The following is a 25,078-nucleotide window of genomic DNA, read 5'->3' as shown; positions in this document are numbered from 1 at the left end:
CTCTCAAATGCAGTGTTCTGTGTTACCTGTAGGGATGCTCAAACCAATTCACAGGCCAAAGTGTCTCATGAGGCTCTGTCACTGCCATATGGACATGCTGTAACATATGCTGCACTCCAGCTGGGAAGAAGAAAAACAAGGGGGGTTGATGGCAGGGTGATTTATTGTTAATCTAGGCTGGGGCTCAGGGAGTGGAGTATGGGCACCAGCACAGTCCACACAAGCCTTGTAGCACCGTGGGATTATTTATGCTCTGGCCTGAGCCTGTTTTTTCACTGCTTCATCCTCAGCAGTAAATCCATCCCATGAATGCCAGCCCTGTGCTGCTGCCACTGCAAATCATGGGCCTCCCACTTTGAGTGTAGTTACTGCCCCAGAGAACAAGGGCTGGGTGAGCTGAGAGTGGGAAGGTCTTGGGAGAAAAGCCCAAGAACTCTCAGGAACTGCCCAGCAGCACTGGGGCAGGGGTGGATGGGAGACAAATTGTGTGGGTGACCCAGCTGGTCCTCACCTTCCTGCCAGAAAAGCCAAACCTTCAGCCCCTGAGCCACCAGCCCAAGCTGCTCACACACCCCAGAGAGCACCAATTTCCTCAGGGCTTTCTCCTTTGCTGCCCATGGTTGGCATGGGGCATGCAAGGGATGTGGGTGACAGGCATATGGGTCTCCCTTTGGCATTTGTGCTCTGAGCTCTGCACAGGAACACATCCAAAGGCTCAAGACATGTGAGTGGTGTCAGAGTAAGGGATACATCTCCCAGAGCAACCAGTGCAGGAATGCTTTTCAGAGACTGTGTCTTTCTTTGGAACAGAGGGCCACGTGTTTCTGGGGCCTCTGGAAAGAGCAAAGTAATTTCTAATCTGAGGACTGTGCTGCTAACTTATTCTGTAAACTTGGAAAAATAGAACATATTTTCTTGATCTTTTCTTCCTGTCTGCATAATGGAGATAACAAAACTTCCAACTTAATTACGTTGTCATAGATGGCTCTACTAGAGACGGCTCTGAGCACAGGACTTAGTGTCTGCTAAAAGCTAGCTCTTAAAGCATGATGTGAGATTTTTTTAAATTATGGTTAGTTTTATTTATATTTCTTAACATGCAAATAATCATCTAAATGTTTGAATACATTTTCATTCTTGTTACTAATTATTATTGTTTTAAACTTTAGAAAATCCTTTGAGTTTGAGGATGCCTCAAGCCTGCACTCCCTGTACCCTCCCTCCCCGACTGAAAATGGAACCGAGAGCCAGCATAAGTTTGGATCCAAGAGCACTTTAGAAGAAAATGCCTATGAAGACATTGTAGGTAAGAAGCTGCTGCATCACATGGGCTCACAGCAGGATGCTGAGTGGCTGTGGGCAGGCCACAGTACTGCTGAACACATGCCCTGTTCAGGAACGCTCAGTGCTGTCAGTAGAGAGAGATTAAATGGAGGCTAAATGGGTTTGATCCCTCAGTGCAAATGGAGCTCTCGGGCTGCCTGCAGGAAGTCTTGATTCTTTCAGTCTTCACTGGGTAGGATTGGAAACAGACTGTTTAATCAGCTTTTTGCCAATGCTTTTCAAGAACCAAATCATTCTTTTTATCAAGGCCTTGGCTTGAAGCCTTGAGTGGTGTAAAAATGTAAAGAACAGGACTCAAGACAGTGTTTACAGAACTATCCAACAGCAAGATTAACCTCAGAGGCCTTGTGTGGTCAGCTGAGCTTTTCAGGACTCCGGTGTGTTCTGCCCCAAAGCAGTTGTTTGCAGCACAATTCCTGGTCTCCTCCAAGTCCCAGTTCCTGGTTAAAGAGGAATTAATTTCCTTTAGCTATACACCATCAGGCATGCACAACAAAAAACACTGTTTTCATTAAGCTTCATAAGAAAAACATGTTTCTTTTGGTCTTAGAAGGAAATGTATGGCCTATGCATACATTCTTTTAACATCTAAAAAAAGTTGTTATAATTACTGAAAATTGGGCAGCCCTTCAGAGCACAGATTTTCCACACAAGTGATGAATATCTGTATTGTTTTTAACTCTTTCAGTGTTAGATTATTACAACAGATACAAAGGGGACTTCATTTTACTTTGGACAATGAATCTTTACATAATGAAAGCTGGAGGGCTACCAAGACAGTCTGGGACCCTAGAACACACATCCTCTGAAGAGACACTGACAAGCTGGGACTATTTAGTCTGGTAAAAAGGCACTCTAATTGTGCTTACAAATGTTTGGGAGGCAAACAAAGACAATAGAACAAAACTATTCTTGGCCCTATCAGTTGATATAGCAAAGAACAGTGGCCACAAACTGGAGCCTGGGACTCTTTGTCAGGCCCAAATTCTGCCTCTGGCTTGTCAGCCTCAGTGAAAACAGGAATTTACTCTTTCCATTTACTTCCTCTGTGCCATTAAAGAAAATGCTTTCAGAACTGAAGCTTTCAACTCCTGCTCAGTGTCTGTTAGTTAAAATGAAAACTTTGTAGATACTGAATAGTCTTTTGCTGTATGGGGCATCCTTACATTATCATCATTCCTTTCTATGACTGACCACCATGGTATTCACACTTGAAAATGTATTGTGTGTTAGTTACAGTGCTCATCTTTGCTCAGGACTTGTCAATGTGGCACCAGATTTTAAGTGGTAATGATTCTTTTCCCTGTCTGGTTCGTTAAATATCAAAATAAAATGTGCAGGACTGGTAAGAAGCTTTCTTCAAATGAGAAGAAATCTTGGGTTCAGTAAAACGAAATCATAATGGGCTTTTCCAACTCACGGGTACTATAAACCAGCTCCTTCAAGACTATAATTTGGGCATTTTGGCAGGGCAGTGGGAAGAGAATGCAAAATTTCAGATCTGTGGACAAACACAGAACTTCATTGTTTTGTACTGATTTTTAACAACCTCTTTCCAAGCACTTCATTCAATACAGCAGCGCAGGGGGAATACCAAATCAGTGTAATTCTTATAAACTGTAAGGCATGATTAAAGACAAGCCAAAGTGGTTTGATCTCCAGCTTTAAAGAAGTGATCGTAGCTTTGGGGATCACATCTGCATAATTTATACCAGTGGTGCTAGACCCCAGTCTCCAAGTAGCACTTTTGTGCTCATGCAAACCAGGTGTCTGCAAGAGGGAGTTTGTTTTACAGATCTACATCTGCTCCAAAGCTATAAAGGGCTCTGTCCCTGTGCTTTGAGCTTTCTTTGCAAACAGTTCCCCTAGAGGTGCTGGTGGGTCTTTTTTTCCTGTACCTTATTGAATCTCTTGCCTCCCTAAAACTTGTAGGCAGTTAAACATTGTTGCTGTAGTAATAAACTTAATTAAGTGTGTCATGTCCCCCCTATCCCTTAGAATTAATATTTGTAATGTAAGGAATTGTTAAAATACAAGAAAAGAGAGCTGTGAATCTTGAGCAATGCTCTAAGCATTCTAGTGTGAGACAGAAACATAAAAAAATTGGGTTGGAAGGGACTGTGGATTCATCTGGTTCAGCCTCTGCTCAAAGCAGGGTTAATTTCCACTTGAGATGAGGTTGCATAGGGCTTCATCTCATTGATTTCTCTAAATGCCATGGGAGGATGGCTTCACTGCCTCCCTGTGCAGCCTTCTCCACTGCTTAGCCTCTGTTGTGAAGAATGTTTTCTCGATGGCACAGTGAACAAATTCTTCTTTCCATCCAGTGTGAATTCTCCTTGTTGCTATTTGTGACTGTCGTCCTCCATCATTTCACCTCCAGGAAGTGCCTGGTGCTGCCTTTTCCATTTGCCCTTCTGGGCAGTGGCAAGCAGCAGCTGAGTATCCCCCAGCCTTTCCCAGGCTGAACAGCTTCTGGGCATGCACGTGCTAGGTCTGCAGTCATTGGTTTTTGTTTTTTTTTTTTTTTTTCCCTTGAGTCATGCCCCACATGGCCTCTTCTTGTGGGGCATATGCACACTAAGGCTTTGTCTTCCTCCTGCTGCCTTTGTATTGCTTCTTCTTTAATAAGCAGGGCAGCAATGAGCTGCTGTGTGTATTTTATCTTATTTTGAGAGCTCACTTTAAAAAAAATTAGTAAGTTTTAGGTATATTGAAGTTGAAAAGGATTATGCTTTGAAAGCCAGTGGCATAATGAACCAGACACTTTGTTCAATTTTGTAATATTTCTGTAGACTTTAAGAGATTAAATACCTGCATGGTAAGTTCAGGACGGGTTTTGGATTGGACCATAATGATCCATTCTGCATCAATCAAGCAGGCATAGTATAAAGGGGTGCACATTCCTAATATAAATCAGAGCTGTACTCCATGTGCAAGGAACCATGTGGACTTCATTCATCTTCTGTACTAGCACTCCCAGAAATGTGGCAGTCATAGTAAACTTAACATTGTTTTGCTTCTTGTGGTTTTGAATGAGCCTTTAATCAGACCAAAATTGATGTGGCTTTCTGAATCCGGTTGGGGAAACCACGTTTGGCTTTGTGTGAACTCAAGAAACTATCATAGTATTAAGAGATGGCTGAGATTGTTGCTTCTGCTGTGTTTGTGCACAACAGTATTTCCTGTCATATGGACCATAAGGTTCCAGTTTTCCAGTCTGCTCCCCTAAGTGCAGCTGAGATGTTGGAATATTGTTATTTAAGGTCTTGTGTCTCTGAAACATTGTTGACCTGACATCTAGGACAAAGCACTCATTATCATAACAAAAAAAATTGAATAAATAACATGAAGGTCAAGGGCATAGTATTAAGTTTGAATTGAGAAAATCTAGTAAAACTAGGTGAAAGAAATAGTGCTGCATTTAGAAATTAAATGTAGTGGAGGAAACCTCTGGCAAGATAAGGCTTCTTACCCTGTAACTCCCCAGAGGGCTCTACACAGCAGAACAGGTGGAGATTTCCTCTGAGAGGACGTTGCAGATGTGCAGGAAACCCATTGCTCAACTGGGCTCTGTGTGTTGCCTCTTAGACTGAGAATGTTTAACAGAACATTGCATGATTCCATGTCTGCTTTGGCAGCTGGAGCTGAAGCAGTCTAGACAGAAAGGCAATGCCTCAAAAACGTTGCAGTGGAATCTCTAAATCCAGGATGAATTTCTAAATGGGATCTTGCTGGTGGGTTCCCATTGGGAGTGTCCTGCAATTCACTGTCCCAGGGGCAGCTGGCCCTCTTGGGGAGGGTTTCTTATGCACCCTTCTGCTCTCTGGGCCTGTTCAGTGCCATGTTTAGAAGACTTTGAGCCCTTTCAGTAGCTGACACTTCTATTGACAGATATTTTTTGCACCTTAAGAGGACAACCTAATCACTGCTTCCTGTAGGGGCATATAATATAATTGAACCTTGTTACAGCTGACACCAAAGGTGACTGAGAAGAGCAACGGTAGAGTCATACACAATTGCTTGGCTCTTTTTCTCTGTCAGTTTGAGATAATATTGCTTCAGTTTGGGCTAACCAGTTTCTTCCTTACCTCTGCATTAAAACAGGACAAGTCACCCCCTTTATCCCTGCTGTTAAGGCAACTGATCTCTCATAAACCAACGAGTTGGTTCGATTTCTTGTGTAAATTTGACACAGCGCATGTCATGTAACAAGATGGGATGAGTTAGGTGTTCTACTGAGCTGTCTGCTGTGTGTGATCAGAGCTGCAGCAATGATGACTGAGGTCAAGCTGGAAAATGTTCCAGCTTGACATTGCTTTCAAATTAGAACATTTGCAAGGTTCTTTCAGTAAATGTGGGAAAAGGTTAGAAAGAGACAAAGCTGATCTTTCGAGTAAAATCCCATCCTCACACACCACATTATCGCCTGTCACACTTTTGTAGCACATTTTAGTCTGTCATATTATCATCCTGTGACAAATCAGGGAGAAACTGGAATTGCTGGGCTGCTGTGAAGCTGAAGCAAACTTGGAGAGATTGCAACTCTGCCAGCAGTGCTGTGCTAGCTGCTTCCCTAAAGACATTTTGGGCTCTAAGTCAGACACCAGCAAGTCTCTGGAGCTAGAATTGATGCAAAGTGATGGTACAGGCAGTGATCACAGAATAATATATTCCTGTCTTATTCTGCACCCACAGTCTGCCAGTGACAGCCTAAAGAGAATGTGAGATTTTGGAAAGTGTAATAGTGTCAAGTTTAATAATAGACACTGTAGGGTAATGGCAGCCAGAGCACATTAAATCAAACAGTGTTCATATGGGCCTGTCAAAGAAAGGCCAAATACTTCAGCTGATCCTGTTGACAATCAGCCTGCTGCATTGTTGTTACATGGATTTCAGTTATTTTTAATAATTATCTTGTGTCCTATTTAGATCTCAGTTTTTCTCTGTGGAGTTTGTCTCATCTCTGTAGCATCCACTACAGCTTCTCGTGACAGTCTCTGTCAGCTTTGCTGCCTGGCTTTCTAGGCAATGCTGCAGTAAGTAAAACAGAATAAAAGACCATGAGACTGCTCTCCCAAATCCCCTCTCAAATTGAGAGACTGTGTTGAAGGCAGCAGCAGGGTAACACCCCTGAAGTGCAGGCAGCTCAGGCAAGCTGCTGCTGTACTGTGCTTATCAGTTGCTTATCAGACATTTTCATGCACGTGATTTTGGACTGAGTGGTAAACAGGTGATTTCTAGGGGTGGAATTTCTTGTTCATTTATCAGCCATGTTAATTCTTTTCCCTTGTGCTTCATTATGGTTGCACTCTCAGCAGTCTCTGCAGAGACAGCAGGGAGCTGGAAGCATCTGCAGTGTTTCTTCTGCTGATTGCAAGGGCTGGAGGAGTTCAGGAAGCACAGGTTGTTGCCTACAGACTCCATGGAGCAGGGCCCAAAAGGCTGATTGCATTTTAGACTTGCCACTTTGCTTGTTGTAGATGCTGTACTGCTTTCCTGAGCTCGTGGCACTGAGTGGATGCACTGACTGACTAGCAAGTAAACTTGGTGCTGCTCAGCCAGAGCTTTTCCAAGCAGCTGTAAATGTATGTTAGCTGTAACTTGAGATTGAAATAGTTCCTCTTTCTGCAGATTCCCGGGGTAAATTCCCCAGCTGAGATGCACAGTTGCAGCATCTCTGATATTGAAAAAGCTCATCTATGCACCAAAGAGCTAAGTTTGGACACTTTATGGGAGTGTGGAGATTTACTGGTTTTCATCCATTTGATCTGAACGTGCTCATAACCATCCCAATGGCCCAGTTTTCCTCCAGCACTGGTGGTGTGGATCTGTGCTGGTGTAATTTTATGACTGAAATGAATGAGCAGTGCACTTGCACTTCATTAGTGAGGTGATAACTGTCCTGGCCATGCAACTCAGGCCCCTGGGCTTTCAGAGCAGCCAGGAGGAAAGGCAGCAGGCTCTTAGCTTGGGCATCACCCTGTGGATTCAGCATCTCCTCTGTGAGTGCTGGTTCCCAATTCAGGCACCCAACTTCACACAAGTTTAGGAGCCCTTTCCTTTACTCTATACTTGCTGTTCCATTCCCCTCTCTTCCTGGCAGTGCAAAAGGCTGGAGCTATAACCAGTACTCTGTGAATCACTTAATTCCTCTGATAATAGCTTCTCCCATCTAGAAAGAAATGATGCATTTCCCTGCTTTCTGCAATTTATAGAGAAGTGTCTGCCTGCTTCTTTTTTTTTCCTCTCAGCCTTACTTTTCACTCCTTTCTCAGCATGAGACAGGCTTGCTGAGTCTGCCTCTGCTTCCCATTTGCCACGTGTGAGAGGCTGAGCACAGGAACACTGTGTGCTGCCTCAGGACCCAGTGGGGCTGACTTGCACCAGGCGTGAGGAACTGCAGCCCCTGCAGGAAACTCATCCATGCTCAAGCTCAAGGCACTGCATTCCTCAGGACTCTTCTAAATATCCGTGGTTATTTCATCTTTTTTCTGTTGTTGTTTTTCTTTTCTCTCCCTGATGGACCATTCATTACATTGTCTGTGAGACCTTCTGGAGATAAATGTTGTGTAGATCAATGCCCTGTGTTAACTCAGCACTTTGGTACGTAGAATCTGAGAAAACGGGAAACTTGGAAAAAATGCTTATAGAGGGAACTGGTCTGGGAGTAGGGATGGTGATTAGAGACAGTATTTGCCAAAGACTTACTGTTTGTGATCATATGCATTCTGGGGGTATGATTCAGCTTCCTTTGAAGTCTGTGATAATCTGCTGTTGTCTTGTGTGGCTGTTGGATCAGCCTCATTAAGACAAGCCTGGCCTCTATACCACATAATGTTTCTCCCTTTGGCTTCCAATAGAGACATCCATATGGCAGGAACAAGGAAGTTTCCCTGCTCTTTCATTGTCAATATGTTTCCCTTTTGCAGCAAATCCAAGCAGTGCAGCTTGCAAACATTCCTTGCCTGCAACTTGGGACTGGAGAAGTGGTGTTGCTGAGGAGAAAGCTGTAAACCTCTGTGCTAGAATTATATGGAAACTTTTCTTCTTTTTGTGCTGCAGCACAGCAGCAGCAGCCACCACCACATGTCTCCCCAAGACCTCACTCCCATGTGGGACAAGCACCTGCTGGTGGCCACCACTTCCAAGGTGTTTCTCCCATGGAAGGGGGTCACTGTGCAGTCAGATGCAGTTAAATGCTGCTTTAAGGCAGTTCAGGGTATTTTTCAGCATTTTTAGGTTACTTGACACCTTTGATTCCTTGTCACTTCTACAGAAACCAGTCCGGCCTGCCTCTTTTTTGCATATCTGGTCTTTTGTGTGTCTCCCAGGGACAGCAGATACTAAGAAAGGGTGGCTGAAAATTGCTGAGGAGATAGTTTATTTGTCTGTCTCTTCTAGTTCACAACTTGAACCAAATACTTAATTAAAAACTCATGTCTGCAAAAAACCAGGTGGTTTCTGATGGATCAGACTATTTCATTATCAGAGATTTGGTGTAGAGGGAGATTCTTTAAAAAGAAGTGTTGAGGTGTAATTGATCTCAAGGCATTATTTCAAAGTGAAAAAACCCCAAATTCTGAAATAATTTGGTTTCTTTTAAGGAAATGAGAGAAAGAATAGACACAGGAATTCTTGAACAGCAAACCAGTAATCTGCAGAAGCTCTCACAGCTTTAGGGGAAAGGGTTAAAATCCCTGTGGTGTCTCCTCTGACCTTCTCATTACACTGAAGAGGAATTTGGCCCAAGCTCTCTTTTGGTAGAGACTCTGACTCGGAAAAAAAGCCTCTGCTCATGGTTCCTTTCTCCTCCCTCTTCTCTCATCCAAGACTTCTCTGGGCCCTTTTCTATCCTCAACATGTCAGGTCAATGTCATTTATACGGAGTTTAACTGGGTTCAAGCAATTCTGTTTTACATTCTGTTTTGGAAACAGAATCCCTCCAACATTTATAAATGCTTTACATTGTAAAAGGGGTTTTTTCACTGATGGGCTTGTTTCTTCCTGGGAGTTTGGATACTCTGTAGACCAATACAGTAACATTTGTTTTCACAAGGAAGTGCATGTTTGAGCCATGTCTCATGTAGCTGGGTATTTTGAAATCTATTTATCCATTCCAAAATGCTTGTTTGACCTATACTTGACTTGGGCTCACAAGAAATTTTATGACACTACTAGAGCCCAATCAGCTGGAAGTAACAGCATTTTGCAAATTCTACTCTTTATCATTGCTATGATTATAATTTCTAGAACTGTAGAGTCTGCAAGTAACAGAATGAGGGTGTGAGATCTATTTTTTCTTCCCACAGGAAGACTCAACCACTTCTATAGTCCTCCATAGCATTACCTTTTTTTAGGAATACACGTTGCTTAATATTTACCCTGTTCATTGCATTAATCAAAAGGGCTTTTTTCATGTACCCCAGACACCTGAGGGTGTTCTTTCCATGTGGCATAAGCATTGGCCACAAGGATAGTGCAGCCTCTAGAATCAGATTCCCTCTGGATGAAATAATAAGCTGTGATTGCCAAGTCAAACATTCTTCAAGAGCAGCAGTGATTCAGCCTTCTAATTAGAACAAAGCTAAAACATTCACTCTTGGGCTTATGTTTGACTAGAAATCTTACTATGATGCACTACCGAAGCAAAAGTCGGTATTTTTATTTGTATTGTGAATATGTGAACTTGCTCAGCAAAACTTCTTGTGCCTGTAATTGATGAACCAAGCAGTTTCAAGCTTCCAGGCTCAACAATCAAGTAGAAAGCACAAACTGCTTTTGTTTTCTTTTGTGCAATAAGGAAATTTAGTCTGCCTAGAACAACATAGCTGGTAGTCACACAGACTGTGGTAACCCAGGCCTTGCTCTCCCTGAAAACACCTATGTCCCAGCTGTCATCTCCTTCAACACTCTGAATATTCACACTGTGAATATTTTCTGTAACACTGGAATAATGAACCGTGCTGCAGCTTTCTGTCCTCAGTTCTCAGTTGAAATTCTTATATTAGATAGCTTGTATTGCAATACACAAATAGTACTAAACCCATGGGTTTTTGAGCCATCTTCAGGTATAAAACCAAAAGCAAGTTGCTTTAAAAGCTTTTAACTTCCTGCTTTTTTCTTGACAATTCAAGTCTTGAATTTGAGTAGATCAATATTTTTGAGATGATTTTCTGTTAAAGACAGTTGGAAAACTGGAATGACTGTGTTTGAAAAACCTGGAGTTCTAAATCAGTTGCTGATTATCAACTGTCTGAAAAAATGCATATAAAATGTTAATTTTATTGATGGCACTTGTTCATCTTCATACTGCTTTGTTCAGTGAGAGGTCTGGTAAGTTCAGGAGTTTTGAGAAGATGGTGGGTATCAGATCTCAGTTAAATATGGACTATAAATTTTGGTTCTGGTTTTCAAATGGTAAAAATTCATGGGGTCTGCTTTTTAATTTTTCATTTAAGTAATATTTAGTGATTAATTGGTTAAGCCTCTATATATAACTAGTCGGATGATTTTCCTTCTGGGAGATAGGAATTTGACATAACTTTAAATGAATAGCTGCCTAATTTGAAGACAGGATATATTTTAAAGAACACTGAGGATGCAGGATGATTGGGACAGAAATTCTCCTTTTGCCTTTTCAATCTTGTCTCTCAGCACTGCTGAGCTGGAGAGTTTTTCTTTCTTTGCCATCTCTTAGGAGAAGACAAAAATGAAGGTTGCATCAAATAAGAATTGTCTTGTTGTGTGTAAGGGTGGTGTGTTGAGCACAGTTATTTATTGGTCTTCATTTCACCCCCTGCGAGTGGCTGTTAGGGATTTATAAAATCTACTGATACACTTTTAAGAAGTTAAGTGCCTTAGCTTTTATACATCAATAAATTTTCCACAGCTGTGGATGCTCAGAAGCACGTCTTGTGAAATCTTCACATTTTCGTTAAAAAAAAAAAAGGGACAGTAAAAAAATCCAAAGAAACTTGTCGAGCTCATAGCCAAGTTCTTCTCCAAATACTTCCAGCTGCAGCTAGAGGGATGAGTCATGCTGAAAGCTGAGGAGCTCTTCTAAAAGCCTTGGTTCACATGATTTTTACTTTTTTTTTCTAATTTTACATTCCTGTCTGTTTTTCTTCCTTAAAAAAAAAAAAAAAAACCCACCAAAAAACAACCCCAAAAAAACCCAAACCCAAACGTGCAGGCGAGTCACCCAAGGAAAACCCGTACGAGGATGTGGAGCTGAAAGGCCGTCACGGGGGGCGAAAGTCGCATCAGCTGTCCGAGAACTCGCTAGACTCCCTGCACAGGATGTGGACGCCGCAGAGCAGGAAATACACGGCACCTCCGCAGGTAAAGCCGGGCTGGCCGCGCTCGGAGCCGCTCCCGCACGGCCCCGGGCAGCGGCGCAGCGAGGGCGGCTCTGGAGCCGGGGGCGCCTCCGGCAGCGCCGCTCCGCTCCGGGGCTGCCCCGGCCTCGCTGCGCCCTGCACAGCCCCGACTCTGCTTGTCTGCAGCCGGGTCCGCACCCGCATTAACTCCTGGGAATGGCCTGTGCTGCTGGGCAGGGACAGCAGGGGAGAGGGCAGCTGCTGCTTTTGTCCCTTTGTTGTTACACGAGGCCCCTGCTCATGGGGAGTTGGTAGTGTGAAAAACGCCAATCACTTGTTTTTAAAATTTTAATAGTAATAAAATGGCTATAAAATAGTAATACAATTAGAGTAATAATAATTTGGACAATTTGAATTAGGACAATATGAGACAATAGAGGCAAAGAGTTACGGATGTCCGGGTATCTTTTCTGGGCAGCAGGAGCCCGAAAAAGGACACACGTTAACAAAGGATTAACCCTTAAAAACAACAGCCTGTTGCATATTTATACACTTCACACATGATGCATAAATTCCATTCAAATACAGGATTCTGTCTGGTCATCGCCAACTTCTTCCTCCGAATCCTAACAGCGCCTACAAGGTGGGAAGAAGTTCGTTTCTTCTGATAAGAGGGCAAAAAATTCTTTTTCTCTGAAAGATTTAGGTGTCCTGTGGCTGCCATCTCCCTGCAAGTCCTTTCTTCACAAAAAAAGTATCCTACATAGCATAGTTTGTATTTTAACATTTTTTATAACCTAAAACTATACTTAACACACTACTTAAGAGAATTAATACAGCATTACTTTCTAACCCATCACATATAATATTCATTTTAATATTTGCAAAAAGCCAATCATAAAATACATGCATTTTTCACATTAGTGTGGCATGTTTAGTGTAAGAATGCCAGGTAAAAGCCCTGACTAAATACGTGAATAATTAAATAGTCAGAAAAACCTGAGTGTCTGCAGTTAACAATTGTGTATAAATTATGTTTATAGCATAAAAAGAAAGATGAGGAACTCTGCACAGACTTTCAATTTGTGGTGAATTTGCCAAAGTAAGCCTGTTTTTTGTGAACACCATGAAATACCAGGTTGCTTTGTTGTTTATGGGATCACTGTGTTCATAAGGAAGAATATAAATCTCACCACATAATTAATTTTGAGATTCAAAGCACCCTTTTAAAGGAACTTCACTGTGCACTGAATTAACAGAAAATTCACAGTTGAACAAAAGGTCACAACAATTTACATTTTTGTCCTGTAAAGAGACCTAGAAAGAAAACTGAATGCATTTTCTTTCACTTGCTTTGTGTGCATGCAAGCATCACAATCCAAAAGAAGGATCACCAGGGTTCTTAGTGACTCCTAGCACATCCCCTGTAAACCATGAGTGACCTCTGCAAAGCTGCTGGAAAGGAACAAGTGGAGAGTAGTAATGAGGCAGAGAAAGGAGAAACAAGGTACTGCAGTCATGAGGATAATAGGGAAATGTCCCTCATAGTGGGACATGGTGCTTAACAACTATTTCTAGCTGTGTGTGTGTTATCAGGAGTTGTGTAGCATCCAGAGGATCCCTGAGGCTGTGTCATTAGGCTGGGGACCATACACATCCATAGGAAGATACTGACCAGAGGGTTACCAAAGAATTTACCATTTACAATTCTCTAACAGAGGGCTACCAAAGAATTTACAAATTTAAGTGCCTTCTGTAAAGTTTTTTCAGTAAATAAGAATTCTCTGGTACCCTTTGCAGCAGGGCTGGCTTTGTTCTGGCAGCTTCTTTTTGAAATGCTGCTGGGGAGTGCCCTGACAGGAGTCAGTCCTGCCATAATTGCACTGTCATTGTGCTGGTATTTAAAATGAAGAGACACTAAGAGCGGGTCAGCTTTGGGCTGGGTAATTCTCCAATGACCAGAAATAGAAAAGTCTGAATTTCCCGAAGAATAGTAGCTTTGGCAATGGTTTATCACCCAGTTTTTCCATCATAGCAACAAAGCTGGGTTAGCAACATGACTTTTCAGTCATGGATGAAGATAAACAAGATGGAAGAGATCAGAAGGTCAGCAAGCTTCCAACAATCATCTCCAAAAGGAATTCCTTTCAATAAAGGATAGACTGCCACCAGTTTTCCTGGAGTGCTAACCTGTGATATGCAGAGACCTCTGAGACACTGGTGTTATGGTCATTTTGAAACCCTGTCTGTTTTCTTTTCCCACTAATTATTTTCAGTTTTTGAAGTCATCACGTATGAATGTTTTATGGTGACATTGTATTTGTGATGCAACCCCTCTCCACAGAAACACCTGTGCTTAATCCCAGGTGGGATGGCACTGCAATCAGTCAGCCAATAAATGGGACATTTATTGCTGCAGGTTTATAGCTTTTAACAGAGCTGATAGAATGTCAGTAAATGCCAAGTGACAGATGCTTGACACAATAGTACTTTTTCATGCTAGGGAAGCTTATTTACAGTGTTTGTGTTTGAGAGGAGAAGGAGAGATCTGGAGCTGGGCAGAGCTGCTCCTAGGACTGCTCTAAAAGACCCCCAGTTTTTTAAAGACAGATGTTACCCGGTGCTTAATCCTTCAGTGAGAGTTTCCCTTTGCCCTGTAGTGATAACAATTTCATGTTTTAAAGGGAATTTTTTGGGAATGTAGGGAGAGTTTTAGCTGCACCTTTGCTCATGGTCAGGTCTTAAAACTTCTTAACACCATGAAAATAGCACAAGGTAAATTTTTCTACATTATTTTTTCTTGGCTAAAATAGCATGAATTTGCTGTTGTAGTTATTACTTTTGCACTTAATTAATATTATAATGATTTGTGTAATTACTCATTATTTTCAGTGCTGCAAGTTAGAGGAACGGACCAGGCCTGTTGGGTCAGCGCTCTGCTGTCAGCCAAGCCTTCAAGTTAGATTTTAGGGCTCACAGAACTGAGGGGATGTGGGTGCCTGGAAATGCAGCAGGTCACAAATGGTGTTGTTCTCTTTGAACTGTAAATTCTTAGAGGCTGACCCCTGTCCCTTCACTGTGACCTCGACACACATCCCGTGGAGGGTGGGATGTGTGGGGTCCCTGGTGTGGTTGGACAGAGAGTGTGCCACCAGGTGCCCCAGGTTGCTGGAATATCAGGGCAGAGCTCAGGCTGTGCTTGTCCCTGCAGCTGCCCTCGAAGGTCAGCAGCCACTCCATGCGCGTGGGGAACTGGTCGGAGCGCAAGAGCCACCGCCTGCCGCGGCTGCCCAAGCGGCACAGCCACGATGACATGCTACTGCTGGCCCAGCTGGGCATCCCCTCGTCGCCCTCCAGCCTCACCGAGGACAGCCTGAGCACCGCCAGCGAGCTGCTGTCCTCGCGCCGCGCCAGGAGGATCCCAAAGGTACCACAGGGGGCTCAGCCTGTGCTCCGCAGAGGGCACCTGCCTGAGAGAGTGGGGCATTGCTGGGCACCTGCTGAGGCTGATCTTCTCTGTGCCAGGGTCAGGATTAACTGCTCAAAGTGGGATTTCTTGTTGGGACTCAGATGTTTGTTTGTTTTTATCTATATCACAGTCTCACAGAACGTGAGTTCTACAGCACCTCACTCTAACACACTAAAAAATGGAGCTGTGTCTCTCTACAAGGCTTCTTAAGGATAAACTGTCCAACTAAGAAATGACACCTCAATTATTTTTACTTTTAACCCAATCACCAACCACCCACGGCCTGCAACAAGGACTTTTTTATCCAGTTGCACAATACCACCTAAACCCATGAGGAGGAAGGTGAAGAGGAAGGACCAGCCTCCGCCCTAAAACCTCCATTTTGCTTTTTATATATTACTATATTCTAAAACTTTAAACTCTAACTTTTCTTCCATGTGATATTACAAACTTCTATTTAAACTACACATCCATAATCCCAGTTCTATCAATCAATTTTGGAAGCATTCTCTATAGCCTCCGGTCAATTGCAGTATTCTCTTGGGGGTCAGTGCCTGTGAGCACAGAAAATGTAAAGTTCTCCAGGGTTCTCCAGTAACCAGGGTTCTAACAGCCAACCTTAACACCACTGAAAGCTCTTTTTGTACCCTAAAGGAACATTTAGATCAAAATCCCTTTCCTAGAAGGGATAACTTTCCAATTCTCCAAGAGGAGCAAACATCTGATGGCCATCTTTGCACAGAATTGATTTTAAGGCAGTTCTGCTTTCCACACTCTTTAAGATCTGTGGACCAGAGAATTGCTGTGTATATAACTTTAGGATTTTGAATGGGTGATGGCCAAGCAATTATTATTTATAATGTGAAGCAACATCTGAAGTGGTTTATTTCCCCATCATTTGTTTCCAGGAAAATAACTAATTGGCCTAATAAGTTTCCCTTCATTTACTCACAATTGACCCCATCCTGATAATCATGCTGTCTTGATGGATTTAAAGTAAAATTTAATTTTTTATTTTTTAAAGAGTTTTTCGATTCAAAATGGATTGTGAAAAAAGCCACAAGACAACAACCAAAAAACCAACAATACAATAGCAACAGAGAGGGGGAGAACTGCCAATGTGCTTCATTTTGGCTTGTGAACAAAGTTGATTTTTACTGTGTATTCAACTCTTTCCTGTTCTTATTAAAGAGCATATTTTAAAGTGCATGGCTATAAATACTGCGAGTAGAGGGAGATTTTTATGTTTCTGTGAATTTGTTGGAAATTCTGTTTAAGGAGGAAATTAATCCTACATCCTTAATATTTACTGTATTTTTACTTTCTTGGAATATATTGTTATACTTCATCAATGGGCAGACATCTCTGGAGGAAATCATAGGGTAGTAACCCTAACAGAGTAACTTACCACCTGATTTTGAGTAAAACTTGGAAAGTTTGGCTATTAATTTTGCACCCATTTTTTTTAATTGAAGGGACAGATATTCTGCCTATGTGAAATTCTGATTTCATCATATGAATGTTCACAAATTTATTGCAAATCTTGTGATAATTTCTGTTTTCTCACTACATTACCTTTCAGGATCACGTGTTCCTGGAGAATATAATTTTTTTAAATTGACATAGTGTTAGGTATTAGAGGGAAAATCTAAACAGGTTTTGTTTCAGTCTGTGCTCTGTTACTGCCCTTCTGCAGTGTCTATAGCAAATTGCATCCTTTCTCTCAGTTTATTTCTCTCTGGAAGCTGAGGTGAAACAGGTTTTGCAAACTGTATTATAGTTCTATGAAGAAATCTGCTGTGGAATTAAACATACTATTCCTGACCTATAAAACATCATGAAGATTAATTGCTACATATTTGTGACTCTCCCATAGTTATAATATCCTGTTTAATGTTGAATTCTTAGTAATCCCAGACTCTTGCTGAAAACAATAAACACAAGTAATCTCATTAATATTTTCCATAATCTCAGATATTTTTGGGGCAGACAGTTATTATCTGCATTAGCTGGTCTATCATCCATGTTTTGTTTGAATACATTAATAAAAGTCTCCTGACAGAAAAATGTTTATTCTTAATGATTCCTCATTTTCTTATTTTGCAGCTTGTCCAAAGAATCAATTCCATCTACAGTGCAAAAAGAGGGAAAAAACGACTGAAGAAACTTTCTATGTCCAATATTGAGACAGCATCCCTACGAGGTATGGTGCCAGTGTCAGGTTAAGTGAATCCATTTGGATGCTACAGGATTAATCAATTTCCTTCTTTCCTCCTCATCTACCCTGGACTCCACCTAGTTTAGAACTTTTTTCTGTGAACAATGATAATTTTCTCTCTGCAAGAGGAGAAAATGGGGATGAGCTAAAAAGAAATGAGATTCTCAGTATTGTGTATCCTGTTAATCCCATGGTCTGCTTGACTTACCCAGCTTCTTCTTTAGTCCACAGTTACTGTAAGTTTTGACCAAAATTCACAGTTTTGACCCTTCAGTTCTCTCATGATTTTTCCTGGCACTCACAGTGTGTAACTCACCCTGTGCTTCAGAATTCTTCTGGAAAGGAAAATTCAGGCCCTGTTTGTAAGAATACAATAGGGCTTTAATCAAGAACCCCTCAGTAACACATCTTGTCATAAGGTTACTTTTGCCTCTTAACTCTAACTCAGTTTGGTGACTTCTGGTGATTGGGAATGTTTCCCAGGCAGATAAAGTTCATAAAGCTTACTTTGACTTCTCAAGTGCTGCATAACTTAAAAAAAAAAATAAAATTGAAACCTGAAAACAAGATGGGAAAGAGTTAAGACCTATTTTCCAAATGTCACTTTTGCAGCTCAGCATAGATGGGGATTCAGTGCAAACAGTTGCTGTAATGGAGAATGAATTTTGCCCTTTCATCAAAATGAAGTTCTTACTCTCAAGCAATATTGAAACTGAATCCAAGGAAAACACAATCCAAGGAGTCATTCAAACTGTTTATTTCAAGATATTTTAAGCCTGAGGAGAAGTGCATGTGTGTATCACAAGGCTCAGAGATGTGAGATAGGATTTTTCCCAGTTGCAGCACAGTGAGCTGAGTTTGTTTGCTCTAGTTTTGCATTAACTGACGCCTCTGTGTCCTCTGCAGATGAGAACAGCGAGAGTGAGAGTGACTCAGATGACAGGTTTAAAGGTAAGGGATCAGCCTTCATTGACTTCTAGTTAGCCCCTGTCCCTGACCCTATCAATGTGTGTTCTGCTGCTGCTGCACATTGTTCCTGTCCATGGCCTATATTCTCTATAGTTTCCTAACTCCATTGCTGCAGAGCTCCCAAAGTTCCAACACAGGAGCATGAAGGTGGAAAGCAAGGACAAAATGGGCTATGAAGATCTAACAAGGATTTGGCAACTGTGTCACTTAATGAAGAACAGAACCTTTGATAGATTGGTTTTGTCAGCCACTTCAGAGATGCTGATCTATTCCAGACTGACTGCTGGGTGCAGGCTTAGAGGGATGGGACTGGATAAAGGTGCTCCTTTCTTATTCATATGCTGCTTTCAGTATTTACTGCTCACTGCTGTTGGAGGCAAGGGTCTGGGTCTGATCCAACATTGTGGTTCTGAGACTCTTTTATAAGGCTGCAGTCTCCAAATTGTAGAAATTCCTTTATCAGCACCTGCACAAACTCTGCCTGAGCCAGGCCACTAAATTAGTCTCTCCTGTTCCTAAGTCCTCATACAGAAAGAGGTCTATAAAAAAGTTGAAGACAGCAGCAATGGAATTCATTACTACAAACCCATCATGCTGTCAGTAGGTGAGGGGTAAAAAAGACTAGGGTGTGGAGCTATTATAAGATATGGGGTAATCATCCATGTCTACCTACTGCAGATGACACCTGCTTGCTGTACATGCAGCAAAACTTTCTGGAAAACATTGTCTTAGGGAAACAGATTTGTGCCAGATAAGTGGTGGTATGACCATCCAAAACAGGCTGTATGCAACATTGTACAGTGATGTGGGGAAAATGCCTCCTTGCTCCTTTGTCTACCTGTACCAACCCCAAAGCACTTGCAGTTCTGTTTCTCTTTGTGTCAGAAAATAGAGGGTTTTTTTGGTGTACCAGAACTGGTAGTGATGTTAATGACCAGTCCTCCATAGGTATCAAGGAACAAGTCACTGGATCAAGGCACATTTTTGCCTTCATGAATGACCATGAATTTAAGATCATCCCCCAACTGAATTAGCACTAACAAAGCAACCCACAGGAGGCAATTGGCACATCTTTCCTTTCCTCCCTGTCCCTCTTCCCTGGAGGTTATTCCATGGCTTGCCTTACGTGGTGTGTAGCAAAAAGCTGTGCTGTGTAGGGACAGGGCACAGAACTGTTTTTCACTGGGGCAAACCAGGCCTCAGATGTGTCACTCTGGAGGCCCCAGTGCATTTGCACAACCACATAAGGGTTTATAATCCAGTCTTATGTGTGAAGAAAAGCCAGACCTTTGCCAGGATACCAGTTATGAACTGCAAATTATTTCAATGACTGAGTGTTGCATAACTTCAGTACTTGGAGAGAGTTTTGATTTATGGGTGCAATTAGTGAGGGAGACTACAGGTTTGATAACAAGGAGGTTTGCTTTTGAAAGGAGAACATGCTTGGAATAATACTCTGGCAAATTGAAAGTGCTTTTTGAATGGCTGTGGCTTACACAAACACATTGCAGTCTCAGGTAATGATCTGTCTCTTTTTTTATTCCCTTTTCTTTTTAAATGGCAGCTCACACCCAGCGCCTTATGCACATCCAGTCAATGCTGAAGAGGGCTCCAAGCTATCGAACCCTGGAGCTGGAGCTGATTGAGTGGCAGGAGCGGGAGTTATTTGAGTATTTTGTGGTAGTGTCCCTGAAAAAGAAGCCCTCTAAAAACACTTACCTCCCAGAAGTGACATACCAGTTTCCCAAGGTAAAAGAAAAATTCCTATGTACAGCTCATTCTAAGATCAGTAAGGTGAATAAATGGAAAAATGAATAGAAATCCAGTTCTTAAACTGAGTTTTCAGAATTGTTCCAAAGCAATCTGTTCCAAAGCAAAGGGCACGGAGAAGGTAACTGAAAGTTTTCCCTGTTTTCAAATTTATCTTTTCCGGAGCTGGAGAATTTGGCCTGATGGTGGATGCTTTAAACACTGTGTTTAAATTCAGTTTCTAAATATTTCACTTTTCGGCTATATTAGGATTTGTTCCAAAACTTGCTGAAGTCAATGGAAAGACTTTTGCTGATCTCTGGCATTTCTCTTGTGCTCTTGCAGCAGAAAGGTATTTGAGCCAGGGCTGTGTTTTAAGTACAACAAGGGAGTTTCAGACAATTAAAAAAACGTAAAGCCTGTCCTGGAGTCATGCCTCTCTCTGCCAAGCACAAGCACAGGACAATGTGATGGCTCTCAGAGCTGCTCAGTGACCGTGGCCCTGAGCAGAGCTGCAGGGGACACCCAGGGCTGGCTGACCCTCGCTGTTCTCCCGGCAGCTGGAGAGGCCCACCAAGCAGATGCGGGAAGCGGAGGAGCGCCTCAAGGCCATCCCACAGTTCTGCTTCCCTGATGCCAAGGACTGGCTCCCTGTCTCTGAGTACAACAGGTGAGTGCTCCAGAGCTGCTCTGCACCCTGGAGTGGTGCTGCAATGGTGCTGGAGCGCATTGGAACAGCCTCAGCCTCATCAATGCCCAATTAAGGAAGCAGCAGTTTGAGTCTTGGCCACTTTGTGATCAAGCAGCTGTATTTAATTTTTCCTTCTTTTGAAGTTCTGTGTTCTTTTTCTTCCCTATTCTGCCTGCCTCACAGGCCTGTGTGGCTGAGGGGAAGAGGCTTGAAGGTTCCTCTGAGTGCTAAACTCAAAAGAATAAATGGAAGTATTTAAAATAGATCTTAAAAAGGATGGGGCCCTGCCCACCCCCTGCCCTAGTCATTCACCTCAGAGTGCTTGTCTAACATTGCAGGTTACCCCTTCATTTGGCTCAAAATGTTGCTGTCTGAGACTTTATTGGAGCTGTGCTCTGTCCTAGCAGAGAAGCCCTCTCCTTCCATTGGAATGAATGACTGCAGGAGAAGGGCAAGGAAAAAGGGAGACAGGCTTGCATTTTCTTTTTCCTTCAAAGTGACCTCAAAAAATGTATCATTTTTTCCCCCCTGCCCTGATATGTGAGAACTGGTTGATCCAAAGGTGTAGAGTGACAGGATAAGCAGAAGGGATGGAATTGTGGGATGATTTGGGTTGGAAGGGATCTTTAAAGGTCATCCAGTCCAACCTTTCTGCCATGAGCAGGGGCATCTTCAACTTGATCAGAGCCCTGTTGAGCTTGACCTTGAATGCTTCCAGGGACAGGGCATTCACCACCTCTCTGGACAACCTGTCCCAGTGTTTTACCACCCTCATTGTAAAACATTTCTTCCTTTTATCTAGCCCGAATCTACCCAGTTTCAATTAAAAACCATTACCCCTTGTCCTATGGCTACAGACGCTGTTAAAAAGTCTATTCCCACTTTTCTTAGAAGCCCCTTTTATGTATTGAAAGGCCTCAATAAGGTCTCCCCAGAGACATCTGTAATTATACAAACCCTGGCATTTCAGCACCAGGAATTGTTTTAAATAATAGCATTTAAAACTTGCAAAGCAGTCAGGAATGTTTCACAGCCCAGGCACAAATTCACAGATCACCCATCCCTTTACCTGTGAATTCACCCATGCCTTTACTTGTGCTGTTTTTTTACTGTAAAAGTGTTGTTTTACTGCAAAACTGCTCTTTTACTGCTCTGTCACAAATGGTATTTGCCCTAGGCAGAGACATAAAATGAGCTGGATTTTGGAAACCCGTGTTGTTTCTGGATTAGAAAATTATTACTTTCAGAGAATATCTAAGATCCTTGTTTTAAGAACAAATCTCAGTCCAAAGACAGGATTGAACTAAAGGTAAAGGAGCATCGGAATACTGTCCTCAAAGTCTGATTCTCATATTTCTTCTGCACCCATCTCTTCTGATAAGACAGCTGGTTGTCCCTAACCATACCACTGCCAGAATTTTTCCACAGAGTGTGTCCTAATGATGAAGGCCTTGCAGTGGGCAGCATCTCTCACTTGATGAGTGTCCCTTGCTAAGTGCTCCACCTTGTAGCCATGCTGTAGTTCTGCTATAATCTCTGCAATGGGCAATTCCCTTTCTCCTAGTGAGACCTTCTCTTTCATGCTGACTGGGGAGGACGGGAGCCGGCGCTTCGGCTACTGCAGGAGGCTCTTGGTGAGTACATCACCCTCACTTCAGAGGGCAGAATCCTCTAGAAAAGGATCTACAAACTACAGGCTGAACTGAACGTGTCTCTCATGGTTTTGAAAGGAAACAGGGTTTTCTCACTCTGAAATTTGGAAATGTAAGGAGATCAAGTTGAAATAAGAATTGTAATGGCCATTTTAATCAGATAGATCCCAAGGTTTGTAGCGAATTCCTGAGAATGTGGAAAGTTTCTTGTATGAGCACTTACTTCATAAATTCTTAATGCTATGTACTTTCAAGCACAATCAGAAATACTACAACACTGGAAACAAAGGCAAAGTTGGTATTTCTAAACATTTGTGAGTAGTGTTTATCTCTTAGGCAGCTGCTTACATCTTGAATGACTCTGCCAGCACTGTCATCAGACTGCAGCTCAGAGCCTTGCAACAGGCTGGTGCCAGCAGTGGGAAGTCTGGTTTCTCACACAACTTTCAGTCCCCATGATCAGGGGTGGTCAAGAGATGAGGTGGGGAGCCTACAAACAGTGTTGTCCCATCACCTGGAAGATCCCTGGACACTTGATAAACTGAGAGCACAGTAGTGTGTGTATTGAGGGGGAGGAATCTGCTGAGTGTGTTAAGGGAGGTGGAGTACAATGCAATTCTGGTGTCCATCCTGCACACCTGATGGGATGGCACAAAGCAGAAAGCAGTTGGTTGTCCCTGCACTGCCCTTGCACCTCCTGGATGGGTTTGGAGCTGTTTGTGAGTGACTGGATGGGAGGCCATGGCTCCTGTCCTGTTCTCATGGCTGTTGCCCACGCTGGGCTGGGGAGCTTATATGGATATTGGATGCTGCAGGAGTCTTTGGCTGACTCTCTGTGCCAAATGAATGTCTACAGCAGTTTGTAAATAGCTGTCCCCTCTCTAAGAGTGACTCACACTGGCACTTTCCCCTCCCTTCCCTTTCTGGCATGATTTCCCACCTTTTCAGGCAGGGATCACCTGCCTTCAGTAGCTTCCAGCTGAGCACTCCCTGTCAGTTGCACAGCACCCTCTGTCCTGCACTGCAGCTTGTGCTGACCCTGCTCTTCCCCTGCTCTCTGTCTGGGGCAGAGGCCCTGGCGTGCAGACTGCAGATGCTGTCTGTGTGTGGCTTCTCTATTTGTAAGAAGTTTCATTAAGCTAACATAACAGAAAACTTGTTTATCAGTTCTGGGGGCGGTGTTTGCCATAGGTAGCATCACAGATACTCACTCTGTATAAAACAGTGTGTCACAGTGGGCCACGACAAGGTTGATGTGTGGGCAGGAAATGTCTAACTGAAGGCTTGTGCTGCAGTAAATCTAGGGCTGGTCAGGGGGTAACCCAGGGATGAGCAAGGAAAGCACCTAGAATTCATCCTTGCTGCTGTAAATAAACATAACAAGATATAGGGCAGCAGTACAAATCAATTGTTTTTTAATGAGTTGTCATTTAAAAGGATAATAAGATCTTATTTGGGAAAAAATAACAAAACCTCTGAAAATGTTGGTTAGAATAAAATTATGGATTGTTTTCGCTCTACCAGGTGAAGGTGGTTTGAGACTTATCTTTCTGAGAGTGTCAGTACATTTGTAATCATGCACAGAGCTTGCCTCTGTGAAATGCCAAATGGTTGATCCTGAACCATGCTGAGACTGAAATAACCAGTGACAATAAAAGAGATTTATACACAGGAATGTTGAATCAGTTTTTCAATGAAACATTAACAGTGGTTTTTTTAACTCATTTAAAGCTCAGTGAAATTCACCCTACATTAAGGACAACATAAAAATAGAACACTGACTTTCAGCTGATGCAAAAGATGGCTGAGTATATTAGGAAATACCAGGAACAGAATTAAATCAATACTGCATGCTTTTATATAATGGTGTTTTGAGACAGCATTGGAGATTTTTATCCTCCACTGGATAAGACAAAACTCAATCAAATAGCAAAAAGAAAAAGGGAAAATAAGTAGTGCTTTGCTAAATCTATCTTATAATTATAAAGCCAGTTATAAAGCAGATCTGCTGCTGCCACCTTGGGTGATCACTTAATTCAAGTTGCTTAATCTGGATTCCAAACAGAGAAGCCAGTAGATTCTGGCACAGAGAAGCTGACATGTCTCATCCTACTGGTACAGCCTCCTCAGCCAAGGAAAGGAAGGTGTGATGCCAGTGCTCTTGACCAGCTGTGCCCCTTGTGGGGCAAATGCAGCCCTGCCCATCTGAGAGCAAAATTGGGGCTTAGTAAGAGAGGGCATTTTGGGAGCTGCAGAGAAACACCTCAGCATTTCTTCTACCTGGAAGAGTAGAAGAAAGTAGTGAAAAAGGCAAAAGTAGTACAAATCTTTTATTTTGGTGCTGCAACCTCCTCCTGTCCTGCTGGGAGAAATGTGGAATCTGGGTATTTACCTGAAATTTCTATAGGGTTTGGAAGTGTAACAATTTCATGTCCCCTGCAAAGGCCGGTGCATGGTGGGACAGCCTCACTAGTGTGTACCATGAAACCCCCTAAAATTCTTATAAACTGCTCCACTTTAAGCCAAGCCAGCTGCTGTGAGGCTAATTCCTTAGAAAATGTTCCTCAGCTGTCCTGGTGGGGGATGCTCTTGTAATACCCAGCAAGAGGTGTCTCACACCTTCTGGTGCATTTGGCAGCCTCGTTGGCAAAAGCTCCATGGCTG

The 25,078-nt window shown here is 42.6% G+C and overlaps 1 protein-coding gene across 10 annotated transcripts in view; it reads left to right on the top strand.

Moving 5' to 3' along the window:
• DENND2B (DENN domain containing 2B) overlaps nucleotides 1-25,078 on the top strand; it is a 153,088-nt gene that overhangs the window by 96,114 nt on the left and 31,896 nt on the right. For 9 of the 10 annotated variants that reach the window (XM_064715055.1, XM_064715059.1, XM_064715054.1 and 6 more), the window contains 9 exons: nucleotides 1,170-1,306; nucleotides 11,540-11,688; nucleotides 14,878-15,093; nucleotides 17,242-17,338; nucleotides 18,260-18,304; nucleotides 18,438-18,641; nucleotides 19,887-20,071; nucleotides 20,632-20,741; nucleotides 22,327-22,396. In XM_064715055.1, coding sequence (XP_064571125.1) covers nucleotides 1,170-1,306; nucleotides 11,540-11,688; nucleotides 14,878-15,093; nucleotides 17,242-17,338; nucleotides 18,260-18,304; nucleotides 18,438-18,641; nucleotides 19,887-20,071; nucleotides 20,632-20,741; nucleotides 22,327-22,396 — 1,213 coding nt within the window. The remainder of the gene's footprint in view (nucleotides 1-1,169; nucleotides 1,307-11,539; nucleotides 11,689-14,877; nucleotides 15,094-17,241; nucleotides 17,339-18,259; nucleotides 18,305-18,437; nucleotides 18,642-19,886; nucleotides 20,072-20,631; nucleotides 20,742-22,326; nucleotides 22,397-25,078) is intronic. The other variant, XM_064715062.1, reaches the window with a different exon arrangement.

This window comes from Zonotrichia leucophrys, chromosome 5 (assembly GCF_028769735.1).
Source record: "Zonotrichia leucophrys gambelii isolate GWCS_2022_RI chromosome 5, RI_Zleu_2.0, whole genome shotgun sequence".
NCBI classification, from domain to species: Eukaryota; Metazoa; Chordata; class Aves; order Passeriformes; family Passerellidae; genus Zonotrichia; species Zonotrichia leucophrys.
The sequence above is the reverse complement of the archived record's forward strand: the minus strand, read 5'-3'. Positions and strand labels throughout refer to the sequence as shown.